The sequence below is a fragment of the Balaenoptera musculus genome, chromosome 8 (genome assembly GCF_009873245.2).
Source record: "Balaenoptera musculus isolate JJ_BM4_2016_0621 chromosome 8, mBalMus1.pri.v3, whole genome shotgun sequence".
Classification (NCBI taxonomy): Eukaryota; Metazoa; Chordata; class Mammalia; order Artiodactyla; family Balaenopteridae; genus Balaenoptera; species Balaenoptera musculus.
Window position 1 is genome coordinate 95,835,961 of NC_045792.1, and position 18,565 is coordinate 95,854,525.

At 37.3% G+C, this 18,565-nt stretch overlaps 1 protein-coding gene and 2 non-coding genes across 6 annotated transcripts in view; all 3 read right to left on the reverse strand.

The window, feature by feature from the left end:
* CKAP5 (cytoskeleton associated protein 5) overlaps window positions 1-18,565 on the reverse strand; it is a 107,013-nt gene that overhangs the window by 17,503 nt on the left and 70,945 nt on the right. For all 4 annotated transcript variants that reach the window (XM_036860406.1, XM_036860407.1, XM_036860405.1 and 1 more), the window contains exons 19-35: window positions 18,229-18,286; window positions 18,015-18,140; window positions 17,257-17,396; window positions 16,946-17,120; window positions 16,248-16,361; window positions 14,682-14,810; window positions 10,481-10,675; window positions 9,973-10,108; window positions 8,735-8,823; window positions 6,584-6,709; window positions 5,220-5,369; window positions 4,711-4,914; window positions 4,366-4,501; window positions 3,743-3,936; window positions 2,588-2,760; window positions 1,236-1,409; window positions 894-1,014 (exon numbers count right to left, since the gene is read on the reverse strand). In XM_036860406.1, the coding sequence (XP_036716301.1) occupies window positions 894-1,014; window positions 1,236-1,409; window positions 2,588-2,760; window positions 3,743-3,936; window positions 4,366-4,501; window positions 4,711-4,914; window positions 5,220-5,369; window positions 6,584-6,709; window positions 8,735-8,823; window positions 9,973-10,108; window positions 10,481-10,675; window positions 14,682-14,810; window positions 16,248-16,361; window positions 16,946-17,120; window positions 17,257-17,396; window positions 18,015-18,140; window positions 18,229-18,286 (2,440 nt within the window). The remainder of the gene's footprint in view (window positions 1-893; window positions 1,015-1,235; window positions 1,410-2,587; window positions 2,761-3,742; window positions 3,937-4,365; window positions 4,502-4,710; window positions 4,915-5,219; window positions 5,370-6,583; window positions 6,710-8,734; window positions 8,824-9,972; window positions 10,109-10,480; window positions 10,676-14,681; window positions 14,811-16,247; window positions 16,362-16,945; window positions 17,121-17,256; window positions 17,397-18,014; window positions 18,141-18,228; window positions 18,287-18,565) is intronic.
* Window positions 749-844, reverse strand: LOC118900307. The gene has a single exon (XR_005021089.1). It is a non-coding gene; the product is annotated as a small nucleolar RNA SNORD67 (small nucleolar RNA).
* Window positions 4,147-4,257, reverse strand: LOC118900306. The gene has a single exon (XR_005021088.1). It is a non-coding gene; the product is annotated as a small nucleolar RNA SNORD67 (small nucleolar RNA).

Below are 18,565 nucleotides of genomic sequence, written 5' to 3' on the forward strand. Positions count from 1 at the left end.
TCCTACATGTCACACTGGCTCCCCCCACGGACATCTTCCTCGTCCTGCTTTGGCTCTGATCCCGGCTGTGTGTCACCCCTCCTGAATGACAGCCTCCTCACAACGTTTGGGCTTGAAGACCCTCACACTGGGCCACTGTGGCTCTCTACTCCCGCCCCCTTGCCACAAGGTAGGTGCCTACCTTGTTTTACCCTCCTCCTGGCTTTATGACTAGACTGTTAGGGAAGGGAAGCAGAGGAAGAAGAGAAAGGTTTTTTAAAAACATGCAGCTTCTTTTTCCTCAAAATTCTCTAATGGCTTCCCATCACACTTAAAATCCAAAACCTCCCTCAGGGCTTTTAAAACACCACATGATCTGGTCTCTATCCACCTCTCAAATCTCATTCTGTACCATTCTCTCTCTTGCCCACTACGTTCCAGGCACATGGGCCTGTACTGTTTCCTGGACCACACCAAGGTCATTCCTACCCTAGAGTTTTTGTACTAGCTGTCCTCTGCTTGAACCCCAACCACCAATCTAAGTAACTAGTACTTAGTTTCCTCTCTCCCATCACCCCATTTGAGTTATATTTACACAATAGTTACTATTATCTGATATTTTATTTGTTTGTCTCTGCCCACCAAAAATCTAAGCAAGTTCCATGAGAGCTGATTCCTACCAATTGCTGTTTTTCAGCCTCTGGTGAAAGAATGCAACTGTAAAAAGCAAGGCTCTATCACAGCTCTATCCTGTGAGGCAAGTGATGCCTGGCAGTGGTCCCTGTGCACTTTTTTCATCAGGGAGGTACTGAACACTGCCTGCCTCCCTTAATACTGTAACCAGCGTGCAACCATCACTATTACAGCCTTATAGCCACCAGTGGAATTACTGTCATGGGTAATACCCCCATTACCTGTGTCAGAGCTTGGATGCTTGTGTTGATGTCACCACTGGCTACTTGGGAGATAATGAAATTGATTGTGGATGCTGTATTACTGTGCATATCATCAAAGTGTGGAGAAACAGCCCGGATCCTAGAGAGTGGAGCAAAGGAAAATATTCAATCTTTATTTTAAGGTATCCCAATGAGTTGGAATTATGCAATTCCCCACTAGATCCAGATTTTAGTAAAGAACCGCTATTAGTTAGATAGTAATCTGTTCTAAAAAGTTCTAATTGCACAGAGAGCTCTTTTCAACATATACACTCTGATGATCATGAACTGCATATACTTAAATGAAATGGGTTAACTTACTTGGGTTCAGGAATAAGGACTGGTTCAAAGATGTCATCTAGTTTGTGCTGAACAAGTTCTGGCATTTCACATCGGACTGTACCATTGTCATTCTCAATCTCATCTAGATCCAGCTGGAATTCTCGGCGAACCATCTGGGCTGCCTCAGGATGCCCACTCATGCTTCGGGCTTGGCTAAGGGAAGCAAAAGGAGGCTCCTGAACTAAAAGAGACTTCTTAACCAAAGGGCAAGAGTAGCACTGCCAGCTGCCCCAAAGCTGCAAGACAGATGTTCAACTTCTGGTTTCAGCCCCCCTGAATGATTTAAGTCCTTGAGTCTAAGCAAGTGCCTTCAATGGGCAACAACACTGGTTCATGAGTATCCTAAGAGAGAAGACTGACTTGTACTTACAGTACTGCCAAGTTGTAAGTATTCTCTCTAGTTCACTAAAGCCAACAAACCTTGTATGCTATTCCAGTTGGGGCAGTAAATAATAAAGAATATTTATATTGACTCAAAGCTCACTACTTCTGGGCAAAAATTTAAGAAATATCTATCTAGACTGCCTGGTTCTTTTCTACCAATTTAACCAGTGTTTACGTTTTTCTAATTATAAGCATCGTCCCATGCAGTGTTCAGTAAATTTTATACTTGAGGGACAGTCAATCACCTCTTTTTAGGAATATTCACTCTCAGGTCAGGGCCAGCATTACATCCAAGCAATAGATATTCACAGTCTCCAAATTCAAATTGGTTAAAATTATACTCATGATATGATCCAAAATAGAGCTATCTTGCTTAGAAGGCAGTTTTTTGAGTCCCTAAGCCAATTCTGGGTTGCATGCATTTTACTCAGCCTTATCTGATGAATAGGAACCTGTGCACGACCAAACATACCACAAGGAAGAAGGTGAGCCCATATTTTAGCCACATGACATTGAGTTGACACTTCTGCTGGCCAGTGGACTTTCAGGGAAGGCTTGATTCATGGGATACTTGGACACCCTCTACCTGGTTATAAAGTCTACACCAATAGCCCTCCAGAGGGGATGAATCCAAGTCAGAAGTTAGAAAGATATAAGAGCCCTGCTAATGAGAAATTAGCAGGCAGTACTTACATCCTATAAGTGCGATACATAATTCTGTCCACGGAAAAGCAGTGAAAGAAGGCACAAGACTATTTAGAAGTGGTTTTGAGACAAAGACAATGAAGATTGAAGGATTTAACATTTGGTTACAAGACATTTACCCAGACACTGTGTCATGCATGATAATGGCTACAAGAACTCAAGGTTATGTTACAGGATAAGCTCTGAGCACACAAGGCAAAGTCCACAGAGATGCTCTCAGACAACTATCTCCATCCACATACTTGAGTCTGGAAGACATGTCCTCAGCTGGTCCCTTGCGTAGCATGTTGGTATTGGAGCTTATGCTCTGTGTGCGCTGAGGTTTCTCTTCCACCTGTTTTACTGGTGCAGCAGAAGGCCTCTTTGCTGACCGCTTAATCCTCTCCTCAAGCATGCTCATATCCTTTTCAGAAAGCTGTCAAAAGAGGCCAAATTTAACTTATTAGCACACCCCTCTACTAGAATATGAAGAGAATTAAAAACCTAATTGGAAGACCCAAGAATTAATATCCATTTTCATGTCAAAGCAAACAGAACCTCGTACATTAGGGTAAGTTTCCTTTCAAAACACTACATCATTTTAAAATCAACTACTGCTGAAACCTAACTTGCTATATAAGAGAACATATGAAAGAAGGAAAGGACAGAAAAGGAAAGGCTATGAATAACTACAAATAAAAAGGTCAAGAATTAAATGAAGCTTCCTCATTTTTTGGTGTTACCACTAACTAGCTGTGTCACTACGGGCAAGAAGCTTCACTTTTGGTCATCTGTAAAATTCCCATCTGCTTTATTTCCTTCGCTGGCCTTGTAGTGAGGATTTAATGAGATTAATACAAGTAAAAATATATAAGCACAGGGTAAATACATGTGCTACTAAGAAGTAACTGGAGTGAAGAACAGGCCCAGCCATAGTAGTGATTGGCTCAGAGGAAGTAAGGAGCCAAAAGCAGAACCTTCTATGTTTGGAGAGTCTGGCTCATAGCTGCAGCTCAAGACCCTTTTGATCTGACAGATACCAGAATCCACATTATACACAAGTGAGTACTTGTTCACTAGAAAATAAATGCACTAAAAATTACTGAGGAGATTGCCAGGCAGAATTTAAATCCCAGACTAGCTCAGATTTCTTGATTCAAAAATAGTTTTCATCTAAAGCAAATTGTTATGAGGGGAATGCTCAGAAAAGAAAATCTAATTTCCAGTAAAACACAGCCTAAATGTCCTACAGTAATCAGAGACACCCTCAAAGGTTTATATGGATTCTAGGACATATCGATAGGTTGAGTTTTAACAAAAAGTGGTAAAAATTTAGAGTTGAGATGGCATGAAACTTGACACCTAAGTGATCTTGCAATTCACAACATGCTGAAAATGTTCAGAGAAAAGTCACTCACAGTTCCAATCAGTTTGAACACCTGATCCCCGTGTACATTGTACACTGTGACGATGGTGTTGAGGGCAGCATTGCGCACAGCGTTGTCGCGGTCTCCTATGTGAATCGCTATCTCCTTTAAGGCTTTTCCTGGGGTTGGTTGGCAAACATTCATGCCATAGGACTCGACCAGACACCCTAGTTCTTCTAGGCACTCTGGGGAGAGAAAGGCTAGATTAAGGAGACTCAACAGAGATTTGGCATAGAGACAGATCTATCTTTACTAGATACATTTTCCCTGGCATACATGAAGGTCTAAAGTCTTATTCTGGCTCTGCCTTGAATTCTTCCTTGTTTACTGCCTTCTATAAAATACACAATGAAACAATGGTGTTATAGCAAGGGCTCCTAGAAAAAAGAGATGCCTGTGAGTCAGATGGCCCCTGTGCACTTGATTTTGTCACCAGGGTGGTACTGAGCGGTGCCTGTATCACCTGATACTGTGGCTCCACCAGTGTGCAACTCATCACTCTCACAGTCCAAACCAGAAGGTTAGAATCAAGAAATTTCCTGGTTCATCTATAAATTATTTCTTTTAGAGGTCACTGTTGCAGACGTAGGGCTCAATTTAAATTGTTGCTTTACCTGCTCTCTGCTTAGAGTTTTTGGATTTGGTTCCTTCCATGATGAAGGGGAACATCTTGCTGGCTGGGTAGACAAGGCACATCCGGTTCAGGATGGCACGGACATCTTTACGAATGACATCCTTTGGTTCTCCGACCTAGTCAACAAGGAAAATAATGATTAAGTGAGGCATTTTCTGAGTAGCAAAGGTACCCCCTTGTGTGTCACTACACCTTGAAAGAATAAAATGAGCGGTGGAAGGTATCATCATCATACAATAAATGAAGAGGGGAGAGGGAATAAAAGTACAGGAACTGAAGTAGCTGGGAACTTGAGTAATCTTCCAAAGTGAGAACAACACATTACCTTGAGGATGAGATAGGGGATGAAGGAAGATGCTTCATTCTCAGTAAGATGATACTCCTCCTCACTCAGCAGGGTGAAGAGCAATTTTAAATATTCTAGGGCTTTCATTAGGACGCTTGTATTGGTGTCAAAAAACCGCAGGGTAAGCCACTTTAAGATAAGATCCAGGCAACCAATGACACCCTCTTTTTCACTCTCCAAGTGCTTGAAACAAAACAATACAAAACCCTCACAAATTAGACTGTATAAAAATTTAAGTTCTATTAGGCAAGTAACTCTCAAATTTCACTGCAGTGCAAAAAGAAAATGATAGATTTTTAAGCCTCCATTTAAGACCCCAAATTATAGACATATAGTCATTTATTCTATCACATAATAAGAAAGCTCTAAAAACAGAGAACATGGTGTATTCCAGTTCCTTCTCAATTCATGCAAACTTCCGATTATTTCACAGGGCTCAGTATTTTCATGCCTGAGATTCATGCATATTTCTTTTGTTGCAAACTTACATCAACCATGACAGCAAGGGCTTTGTTGTGATGCTGAAAGTCTGAGTGAAACATCTCATCTTGTAACCATTTAGCCACACAGCTAGACATCTGAGTTTTTAGTTGCTCAATGTATTCATCCCGCGGAGTAGTAAAATTCCACTTCAGCACCTGAAAAAAAACAGTGAAAAGGAGCTGTAAGGTGTTCAACTGAAATGTGGTAGAGAACTCTAAAGCAGCTGCAGGAATCAGTTTAATAGGATATTTTTAAATTCAGGAATCAGTTTAATAGGATATTTTTAAATTAATTAAGATTAATGTATAATTAAGTATGAATGCAAAATGTACTCTCAATCTGTCTGTCATAATTCTGGAAGCTTAACTCTGAAAATCTTCTAGGAATAGAATTTTCAGCAATTCTTACTAGAAAAATCAATGATCTATTATTGTATAACATGGTGGATACTGTTGGTACAATTTTAATAAAGGGCAAATTTGAAATATCTATCAAAATTTTAAATGTACATATTATTCTAGGAGTTTAATATAAATATACTTACATATGTGCACAAAACCTATATTCAAAGATGCCTATGGCAGTATAGCTTATAAGAGTGAAAGATTAGAAGTAACCTAAATGTTCAACATAGTGGGTTGAGGATAAAGAAAGGTACATACATATGATGCATCAATAAACAGAATGAATGCATACATGCGTGCAGATATGGAATGATCTTTAAGATATATATTTCAAATACCATTAAAAGAAAAAAGTAAGATTCAGAACAAAGAGTATGGCATGTTCCCATCTGTGTAAAACGAGGGCTATATATTTATATATATATGATTGTATAGGTATGGAATATTATTTCTGGAGTAATACACAAAATAACTGGTAATAACATCCTCCCTGTGTAGGGAGACTGGAGTGGGAGACATGCTTTTCATACTTTCTGTACTTTTTTTGTATTGTTTGAATTTTTAAAAATTCTAATGTATATATTTTGAAAAGTTTTAACTGATTAATAAAATCAAAACAACATCAAAAGCAAAATGATCAAACTAGCCATATATAGTTACCAAATCTATCTTTTAAGGTGTCAGGTACAAGAAAAAATAAAGGAGTAGCATATTACATATGTGTAGTTGATAAAAAATCAGTGACTACCTTCCAGTCTTTGATTCTAAAAGCAAACAACCCCCCCCCCAAAAACCCCCCAAAAATAGTTTTCCAGAAACAAGATATAATTTATAAGCAAAAGATTCAGTTAGTTATTAGATATTTCACAATGATATGATTTCAGACAGAAAAACTATTCTTGATTACAAAACGAAACTAAAACAAACAAGCAAAAAACTCCTGAAGATTCTTATTTCTTCCTTACCTTTAATCCTTTCTCATCTTTCATTCTTTGCTCCTTTCCATTTGGAACAACAATAAAAATAGGACCAGATTTGTCTTCATCTTCCTTTAAGCTGGTTTTGCTTGGCACTTTCTTTCCTTGTGCAGTCTACAACCAAGGTACAGGGAATACTGATTAGCTAGACTACTTCTTGGGAATTCGCTGTTACTGCCCAGCAAAAGGGCACTGTATAAACCAGAAACACCTTTCTATATCATATTCCAAATGAAACAAACAAATGAACCATAGAATCTTGCATTTGATATGTCTGTGTACAGCTTTTCTAAAAATGTTTCTAATAGCACTCTTAAGTAACTGTTGGTTAGTCCTTGGGCTGGCATGTGATGTGGTTGGAAAAGCTGCTATTATATATCACTGGTCTGGGTTACAGGCTATTTTTGTTTCTTGGATAGTTCTTTTAAAAAAATTATTGATATAACTGACATATAATGGATAGTTCTTTTCTTTCTTGAAATCTTCAACACTGTTTATAGCTTTCCATATTAATGACATTTTGAATGGTATTCACACATTTCACATAATTGAGAAAACTTTTCTGTTTCTCTGTATATAAAATGCATCCCTATAACATTACTATAACTGGAGACCCTTTGAACCTGTTTCTAGAGAAAAATCTGCTAGAAACATTTTAAATACTTAAGTTACTAAGGTGGCTTTTAGGGACTTCCCTGGTGGTCCAGTGGTTAAGAATCCATCTTACAATGCAGGGGACACCGGTTCAATCCCTGGTCAGAGAACTCAGATCCCACATGCTACGGGACAACTAAGCCCGTGTGCCACAACTACAGAGCCCACGCGCTCTGGAGCCCCCGCACCACAACTGGAGAGAAGCCCGCGTGCTGCAACGAAAGATCCTGCGTGCCTCAACTAAGACCTGATGCAGCCAATAAATAAATAGATAGATTTTTTTTTTTTAAAAAGTGGCTTTTAAAAAGAATCCAAGATTTAGAATCTTTGTATCAGATGGAAAGAAATTGTGAACACATTGTATATATATTTAAGGTAAAATTTGAATTTCATTACTGGAATTATTATTATATTATAAATATAGCAAAAGTCTGCTATTTTTAGTAGGCCAGCATTTCTTTCTAGTTCAAACACTTAAGTCATTCAGTCAAAACAAATGTGAGATCATTTATGTGAAACTGCTTCGTAAACTGCAAAAGACTGAAAAGAAAGTGGCATTAAGAACAGAGTCAAAAATACTTCAAAGCACTTGTGATCAAAACACTGAAATAAGCATTTGTTAAATATGGGATGAGGAGAGGGAGAGGGACAGGAAAAGAACATCTTCACTGGATAGTTCAGAAGATAATTACCCATTTAAATTAACTCACTGAGTTGAAGGACCCAAGCATAGGGAGGGAAAATGAGTAACAAATATTTAGAAGAATGGCCACAGAGTGCCCCTTCTATAATGTGGATGTAATAATAAATGTACTGGATAATAAAACATTTCCTACTCTGCATACTTTCATCAGTTACATGCAGTTAATGAAATAGTTTTCTCTATTTAGATTTACTATTAGATTTACTACTGATTGCACAGTTCCATAATTTTCCTTTTGTAAGTATTAAACAGTCAATTCTCTGAATACAGTGACAAGCTCTGAATCTTGATATAGAAACTGATGACAATTTGCTGTGATTCAAAAACGTAATTAAATGAAAAACCACCCAGGGGATATTTAAGGTCGAGCATTTGAAAACATTTCTTTAAATTGTCCAACTCTGCATGGATGCTAAAAGGACTGGTGATGCATCCAATCCCATTGGTGTGGGGACAGAAGATACTTCCTTTTAGTCTAATCAGAACACCTTCTAATATGATGACTTAACTGCCAAATTTAAAGGAAGTTGCCTACTACTGAAAATCTCCCTCAAAGACCTGGATGACAGAAACCCTGGCAGTAGCTCTTGAGAATAGGAGTCTTTGTTTTGAGGTAACATTAAAAGTGAGCCACAGAGACTTGTATAAATAAACACTTTATAATTAGATAATATCAAGAGTAGTAATAATCTTTCATATGTAATATATCTTTGCTAAAAGAATGACTCAGTGTATAAAACACTTAAAAGCAATTCTACATCTAAGTTGCAGAATTAACATACCTTTGCTTTAGAGGAAACTCCTAGAGCTTTGGCCTTTTTTGGATCAGGCTTGGGTTCTACAGTGCCAGAAACAGAATCTTCAACAGGTGCTTTGAGAAAAAAAAAGCACGTACTGTAAATACAAACTCTAACTAATATCACTATATTCTGGGCAGGTTAAATATATAATGATGGTGAGAAAGCCAGTAGTTTTAAATGTATCTATTAAAAAAATTATTTTTATTTTAATTTTAGTTTTTTGAAAAGTTTTTTTTTAAACAAATGTATCCATTTTTAAAGCGATTTCAGTTAGATTTTTTTCCTAATCTTTTTTCTCGATTTCCTCATGAAAATTAATTCAGAAAATCTACATCTCCTTTATCAACATTTAAACTGCAGTTTAAAACCATTTTCTAAATAGCAGTTAAAAAACCTTTTTGTTAGACTGATACTTCCTTAAGGGAAGAGTCTATCATCTTTGATACTATAGTAAACTATATATACCATATAGCAAGATCCCAATAAATGTTATAACTGAATATATACTTTGATACCAACAATTTTACACATGTAAAATTTCTAACTTTATAGCATCAATAATTTCTACCCCACTAAACAGAATATTATTATTTTGTTTAAGCAGTAAGTCTAGAAGAGCAGTGGTTACAGGTTAGTGTTCTATTTGTACATTTTGGAATTTTAACATTAGGATGAAGAAATCAAGAATTTTCCCTTGAAGAAGTTTAGTAAATATTAGAATGGATCAGCAAACAGCCAAGTGTAGTGGAAGGGGAACTCATTTATGAATGAGTTAAGCAGAGGTCTCTGCTGGTTCAGGCACTGGCTGGCTGTTTGGCCTTGTGCAAGTCACTTAACCTTTGGTGTTCCTTACCTGTTAATAAAGAGGGTTAAGCTAGATGGTCCCAATTCTCCTTCTAACTGTAATATCCAATAGCAGAAAATAGTTGTGGAAACCTTAGAAGTAAGACTGAGCACTTGCTTTCTGGCGTATTTCATTGTGATACTCCAAAACTCCTTTTTGGAGTTGGAAATCAAATTAATCATCCTTAAACCCTCAGCACAGTTCCTGGCATAAAGCAGGTAACCTGACAAATGTTTATGAAAAGAGGGTAAGGAGATGGAGGGAGGACTTGGGATCTAAGCCGTGAGGAAATGTGATTAAAAAATGAAGGTTGGATTTCTTTAAGAGTTCCCTTGGCTATTTCCTTCCCCTTTAACCCTCTCAAAGTAAGAGTTACCTGAGGCAGGCTGGAATTTGGCTGGAGCTGATCCTCCCACGGGTTTGGAAGTTGCTTTAGCAGGTGCAGCGGGCTTGGCTGGCATGTTAGCTTTGGCTTTCTCTAACATGGCCAACACCTGATCTTTAGAAGTTGGCTAGGGAGACAATGTAACAGAGGTGAGAGGCCACATAAACGATATACTCATGCTATGCTTACTAACAGATCTGCTGTCAAAACCTTGAGCTCCTAGTTTTCAAATACCAATGAAGGGAGGCAGCACATAGTGCAAGAGAAGTAACACATTATGAAGTCACAGTAAATTAGCTGCCATTCTAGAAGGTCACAATTTTCATCCCTGCAAAGGCAGCAGGTTCTTTAGAAGTTCTACACTACTAAATATTTTATTTCTGCTCTCATTGGGATTTCAAGTTGAAACTCATAGGAGGTAATATGATCTTTTGCCTATATAAATTCATGTTCAATATTTTTCTAAATGGCTTTTAACAGCAGCAACAAGTAGTAGTACTTTTAGTTTCCCAGTAGCCTTGGCCATTTTCTCATATCCTAAATGCATCATGAAGAATGGCAAGGCATCTTGGGCCTTCTTTCGCACATCTCCATTGCGATCCTCTAGGCAGGAGTAGAGGTGGGGAACACAAAGGATAAGGTCTGTGGGGGTGGAACGGAGAGTCGGTAGTTTCTCAGCCAGCCAGCCCAGAAGCTGCCAAAAGAAATAAAGACCAGTTACACACTGCACGTAGAAAACTGTCATTATTTATGATCTTCAGTTTAATGATTTTATCAGTACCAAACACTGAATTAGTTCTCACACTACAACTTTCCAGTGTGAAATCAGTCATTTCCATTGTCCAATGAAATGATAAACATGCAATGAAGATAATCAGCTAAGATAAGGACACAGTTTTTTGGACCACATTTGAGCATTAAGTTATAAAGCTTTAATAGTTCTTAATGCATCTCAAACTTTCACTTCTTTTTTAATTCTAAGAACTGTTCAGCTAGAGAAGATGCAAAATATTTATTTGATCAGAAGATGACAAGTTCTACCAGGACTTCTGCTTTCTGCCTTACATAGACAGTTTTTCTCTATATCTCTGAAGTATTCGTTTTATTTTTTGTTTTGTTTTTCGGCCATGCCATGTGGCTTGTGGGATCTTATTTCCCCGACCAGGGCTCAAACCCCGGCCACAGTAGTGAAAGCACAGAGTCCTAACGACTGGACTGCCAGGGAAATCTGTATTTATTTATTTTTTTATTTTTAAAATTAATTTTTAAAACTAAATTTATTTATTCATTTTTGGCTGTGTTGGGTCTTCATTGCTACGCATGGGCTTTCTCTAGTTGTGATGAGCAGGGGCTACTCTTCGTTGTGGTGCGCTGGCTTTTCATTGCAGTGGCTTCTCTTGTTGCGGAGCACAGGCTCTAGGCGTATGGGCTTCAGTAGTTGTGGCGTGCGGGTTTCAGTAGTTGTGGCTCACGGGTTCTAGGCACATGGGCTTCAGTAGTCGTGGCACGCGGGCTTCAGTAGTTGCGGCTCATGGGCTCTAGAGCGCGGGCTCAGTAGTTGTGGCACACGGGCTTAGTTGCTCTGCAGCATGTGGGATCTTCCTGGGCCAGGGCTCAAACCCGTGTCCCCTGCATTGGCAGGTGGATTCTTAACCACTGCACCACGAGGGAAGCCCTGCATTTATTTTTTAGTTGAGGTATTTATTGAGATGATTGTATATTCACACGCAGTTATAAGAAATAATAAGAGAGATCCCACTCTACTCCGTTTCCTCCAACAGTAGCACTTTATGAAACTATACTATAGTATAAACAACCAGGATATTGACATTGATACAATCCACTGATCATACTCAGATTGCCCCAGTCTGATTTTGTCTCATTTGTGTATGTGTCTATATTGCTTTCTCTACACTTTTATCATGTGTTAGTGTATTCCCGCAGTCAAGATTTTGAACAGTTCCATCCCAAGGATCCCATGTGTTGCCTCTCTTATAAGCACATTCACATCCCTCCTCCTACTCCCTAATCCCTGGTAACCACTAATCTGTTTATCCACTTCTAAAATATGAGATTTCAAACTCATATAAATAGAATCATATAGTATGTAACTGTTTGGAATTGGCACTGTCACTCAGTACAATTCCTTGGCGATTTATCTAACTTGTTGCATGTATCAATAATTTGTTTCTTTTATTGCTAAATAGTATTACACATATGGATATAAAATAGTTTGTTTAAGCATTCACCTGTTGAAAGACATCTGGGCTGTTTCCAGATTTTGGCTATTATGAATCAGCTGCTATGAACATTTGTATATAGGCTTTTGTGTAAACATAAATTTTCATTTTTCTGGAATAAATGCCCAAGATTTGCTGGGTCATATAGTAACTACACATATAGTTTTATAAGAAACTGCCCAACTGTTTTCTGGAGTGGCTATACCATTTTACATTTCCACCAGGAGAGTGTTCAAGTTTCTCCACATTCTTGCCAGTATTTGGTGTTATCACAATTTTTTATTTTAGTAATTCTGATAGTTGTCTGTGATATCTCATTGCAGTTTTAATTTGCTTTTCCCTGATGGCCAATAATGTTGAACACCTTTCATGGGCTTATTTGCCATCTGTATATCCTCTTCAGTGAAATGTCTGTTCATGTCTTTTGCCTATATTGTAATTAGATTTTTAACTGTTGAGTTTTGAGAGTTCTTTATATATATATATATATATATATATGTATATATATATATATGTGTGTGTGCGTGTATATATATATATATATATATACATATATATATATATATATATATATTCTCGATGATAGTCCATTATCAGACATAGAGGTTGCAAATATTTTCTCCCACTCCAGCCTGTCTTTTCATCTTCTTCACATGGTCTTTTGGAGAGTAAGAGTTCTTAATTTTGATGAGGTCCAATTTATCAATTTTTTCTTTGATGAATTGTGGTTTTGGTGTCTAGTCTAAGAATTCTTTGCCTGAAGAATTTGTATATCCTGAAGGTTTTCTCCTATGCTATCTTTAAAAGTTCTATAGTTTTATGTTCTACATTTAACCCCATAATCCATTTTGAGTTAATTTTGGTGTAAGATGTGAGGTTTAGGTAAGGTTTATTTTTTTTGTCTCTGGATGTCAACTGCTCCAGCATCATCTGTTGAAAAGGCCACACTTCCTCCACTGAATTACTTTGGAAACACCATCGAAAATTAGTTGCTCATATTTGTGTGGGTCTATTTCTGGGTTTCCTCTTCAGCTCCACCTATCTGTGTCTATCCTCTTCCTCCTACCCCTTGCTATCACAGTGTCTTTTTTTTTTTTTTTTTGCCACACAGCTTGGCTGGGGGGTATCTTAGCTCCCCAACCAGGGACTGAACCCGAGCCCTTGGCAGTGAAAGCATGGAGTCCTAAACACTGGACTGCCAGGGAATTCCCCGCAGTGTCTTGATTACGTTAGCAATTTAATTCAGTAAGCCCTAATATATGGTAGAGAGGCTCTTTCCATTTTTTTTCCTTTGTCAAGATTGTTTAAGCTAGAATATAAATTTTAAAATAACCTTGACTTTGTCTATAAAAAAAACTTTCCTGAATTTTGATAAGAATTACATTAAATGCATACATCAATTATGTATACATTAAATGTATAGAACTGACATTTCTAATTTCTACTATGTTAAATCTTCCAGTCCACAAACATGGCATGTCTCTACATCTATTTGGGTCTTCCTTGAATGCTTCGTCAGCATTTTTGTAATTTTCAGTAGACATATTTTGTATTTGTTTTGTTAAGTGTATAGCTAAGGATTTCATTTTCTTTGGAGTGATTGTAAACTGTACTGTGTTTGTAACTTCGGTTTCCATATGTTCACTGTGTTATAAAGAAATGTGATTGACTTTTGTCAAATGTGATTGTGTTTATTTTGTATCCTGCAATCTTACTGAACTCATTTATTAGTTCTAGGAGTTTACTTGTAGATTTCCTGGAATTTTCTATGTAAACAGTCATGTTATCTGCAATTAGGGATAGTTTTATTTACTCTTTTTCCAACTGTATGCCTTTCATTTCTTTTTCTTGCCTTATTGCAGTGACTAGAACTTCCAGTTCTATGCTGAGTAACAGCAGTGAAAGTGGACATTCTTGCTTTGTTCCTGATCTTAGGGGGAAAGCATTCAGTCTTTAACCACTAAGAATATTATCATTTATAGAGGTTTTTTGCAGATGCTTTTTTATTTAACTTGAGGTAATTCTCTTCTAGTACTAACTGACAGCTTTTATCATGAATAGCTGTTGGATTTTCTCAAATCCTTTTTTTGTGTCAACTGATAGGATTATATGACTTTTCTTTAGCCTGTTGGTATGATGGATGACACTGATAGATTTTTGAATGTTGAACTATTTTTATGTCATGATTAAAACCTCTTACTTTACCATTTAAGAGTTCAAGAAAAGAGAAAACTTCACAAAAAGGCTAGTCCTTTAAAAAGTTTTATTGTTAAAAAAGCACATGAAAGGAAAAAAGAAAAGGAAGCACATGAATAAAAAAGCTCCAGGAATTTGGTTTCATTTTATTAGCAATTTTATAATGGAACTCATTCTATCCATTCATGTATATTTATTAGGTAGGTCCAAGCCTCTATGAAGGTAAAAGACATGAGTAAAGCAAATCATATTTGTGGTACTAACCTCTTGCCTCAAGAAAGGATTTTCCTTTTTGAGCTCTTCAGAAAGATCTTCCCCCTCCAGCCATTCCTTCATGCCAGTCTGTTCTGCCCAAGCATTCACAGTTGCTAGGGCAGCAGCTCGAACATTGTTCTGAATGGAAGAGAGAATCAGTAAAGGTAACACTGCTATGGTTTGGAGGCAGGGAGTGAAAAGCCCATTACTTTGTGAACACGAACAATGGAGGTTTCTCTGAAGTCCACGTGAACATACTTGGAACATACTTCATCTTCTTTGAAACAGAATGTAGATCCATGTTGTACTAAAACTCCAAAGTAAATTAGAAACATAAAACTCCAAATTGTAAAGATCCTATACTCAGTTAATTAGGGAAAACAGTGACCTGGGCATAAAATATCATGTTAGGGGAACAAACTCTTAGGTTTTGTTTCCTGAACTTCTGGGGACTCTTATGTCCCTGGTTACCTGCTAAAGAATGTAATTCTACCTGCTAGAGAACTCTTAATAGTTAGACTGAAATTAACAATTTGATTGAACATTTTTGTTTTTATATTAATTTGCATTCATAGAATGAGAACGACTTACTGACGTGAAAAATATTAAAATAGTCCAATTCCTCAAATTAAATGAATTACACAAAAATAAAGAGACATTCGAATATTCAATTAAGGATAAACATAAGAGCTTGCAACTTTCAATGCGACAAATTCCAGGACTGTGAAACTGCAAATATCTTACTGAAGTACCAGAAGATCCTACTCTAGTAGTTGAGGGAACAGGTAGAAAATAAAACACATGATCCAAAATTTATATGTTTATTCACTCTTTATACCAACACCTTAAACAATGATATCATAATCATAATAGCAACCGTTTTTTGAGTATATACTGTATGAGACAGGTACAGGTACTTTATGTACAGATGCTTATTTAATTCTGTAAGAATTAAATTTCATAGATAAAAAACTGAACCTCAAAGAAGAAAAACAACTTATCTAAGGGTCACAAAGCTAGTACGTGAGATAGCTGATCACCTTAATAATGCCTGGGAGGTAAAAATTTTTACTATTTTCCTCCTAATATTCTCTTCTCTAACAAAGTTTATAAACTGTTTACATGCACTCTTACATGTAAGAAAAGGATTGGGGCTTCCATGGTGGCGCAGTAGTTAAGAATCTGCCTGCCAATGCAAGGGACACAGGTTCGAGCCCTGGCCCAGGAAGATCCCACATGCCGCGGAGCAACTACGCCTGTGCACCACAACTACTGAGCCTGCGCTCAAGGGCCTGCAAGCCACAACTACTGAGCCCATGCACCACAACTACTGAAGCCCGCGTTCTGCAACAAGAGAAGCCACCGCAATGAGAAGCCCGCGCACCACAACGAAGAGTAGCCCCCGCTCGCCACAGCTAGAGAGAGCCCGTGCAGAGCAACAATGACCCAACACAGCCAAAAATAAAGACAAATAAATAAATAAATTAAAAAAAAAAAAAAAAAGGATTATTCTTAGCCCAGTCATGTGGCTGGCCTATTCCAGAACAGAGCTGTGGTAAAAAGAGTCAGTTTTACCTTGCTGTCTCCAAGCACTGTGATGATAGGGATGCCTAAGTTCTTCACATGTTGCTTGATGTTTGGGCCCATGGCTACTGCCAACTGCTGGAGGATATTCAACGTCTGCTGCACCTGGGTGGGAAAAGCCAACACCTTATGTTCAAACCATAGCAAGGTGTGCTCAAAGTTTTGCAAGTTTGCTGCTATACAGTCAATGCAGTAGGAAGTTTCTGGCCTACTTTAAAAAAATCAGCTCATTATGATACTAATCAGCTTATGAATAATTTTGGGTGATGGCGTCTCCTTTTGTCATCAGTTCATAAAATTGGAATATTAGAACTTTAGACTAGAGATTAATAATGCTTTATAATTTTAAAGTAAGGCAAAGCCTAGTTTAAGAAACATCTCACATAAAAATCCAAATTTAAAAATTAGAAATTAACTTGCTTATGTGTATTACAAGCAGTTTTATATAAAAATACTTAATATCAGAGCCCTGTAAACAGCAAATCTGAGATTCATGAAAATTTGATTAATAAACTTGCCATCTACCAACATATCTTGAGGCACACTTAAGAAATTAAAGGAAGCTATTTCTAGTTCAAAGCAATAGAGTGACTAACTCCTTTTTGTTTTTGCTGGTGAAGGTTACTGAAAAGGATCCCTTTGCAGGGGCAGAGAGGGGAGAGAAAAAAACAGGCATATATTCTACGTACCAAGATTTTATTTGAATCGTTGAGTCGACCCTTCAAGGCAGTTGGAAGTTCACCTATGTTTGGTTGGATAAATTTTGCTTCATTGATAATACCTGCCACTTCATCTAGGCCTTCTTTCCTGATCTTCCAATTCTTGTCACCAATCTTAGACGCCAACTCTGAAGTGATTTTATCACTGAAAAAAGAAGACAGAATCCTTAATTCCAGATGCCTAGAAGAACAATGATGTCACAGAAGTACCCTTGACTGAGAAACAGAAGAAACCATTAAGAATTAAGCATAATACATCAAATAAATCATTAGCAACAAACCTGATTTCTGTCCTTGGCAAAAGATCCACAACATCATTTCCCCCATCATCTGGTTCGTCTCCATCTTCTCCTTCCTCTGTACCACTTGTACTGTGTTTGGAAATCCCTCTGGTTGGAGCAGGTGGGTTCTGTCCCTGCATCTACACACAAATAAGTCAGTGAGGCTAATGAACTTGATGAAGAATATGACAGCAAACTGGTTAGAGAATGGTACCTGTGTCAAACTTTCATATTCCTTCATAATACTTAATATTCACACAGCACATATTTTATTTAATTCCTACTTAGATTCCAATTTTGAGACTATGTGACAAAAGATATCTTTATACAAACCTATTAGACTCTGACTTCTCAATCATAAAGCTGTCTTTTGACTTGTATGCCCAAGACAATACACAGCAGGTCTGCCAAAACTTAGCAATTTCAATTAGAAAGTTTATTCAAGGAAGGTCAAGTTTCTTTTTACTTAAAAAAAAAAATTTAATGTTATATTTAGTGTACTTTTGGAATAGGTAATACATTCAAAATGTTTGATATTCCAAAGCTACAAAGGGGAAAATGTCCCATCCTATACTATAGCTATCTAGTTCTCTTCCTCACAAAGTCATCAATTTCTTATGAATTCTTCCCAGGGATACCTTATGCATATAAAAGCAAATACATACATATTCTTCATTCCAAAGGGTTAAAAGTTTAAACTTAACTAATATGAGCATTCTCAAGTCAACTATGGATTGTATCATTTGTGGAATCTTTACCTTCTCAAATTCTGCATCTATCTGGGATAGGAGGGCAGGCTTCTCATCCTCAAAGAACATTCGCAAAGAAGGACCAACGTACAGATACATCACACCAAGCAAGGTGATGGCAGAAGTCCTCACAGCCTGGCAGAACAAAAAGAACTTTTCAGATCAGAACAGAACCATAAAGATGGCTGTACTACTCTTCCTATACATGCTGGTATGTACTCACTGGGTTTGTTGCAGCAAGAGCTGTCTTCACATTGCTAATGAAAGCTTTCACGTTCAATCTAGAAGAAATAATACTTAGAATGAAAAACAAGTGAAACCTCAAAATACTCAATGGAGTTTTATAAAGCCAGACTCTAGAACCAGCTTCCTTTAGATATGTCCCGAGTTTCACCTATTCTCTTTCTACACTCATTTAAAGTAAGCTGTAAATACTATCTATATCCATTAGATCAATCCAGTGTTGATCTCCTTCCTGAACTCCAGATTCATATATCCGACTGCCTTTGTGACATTTCCATTTTTATGTCTAGTAGATATCCTACATCTGTCAAAACCAA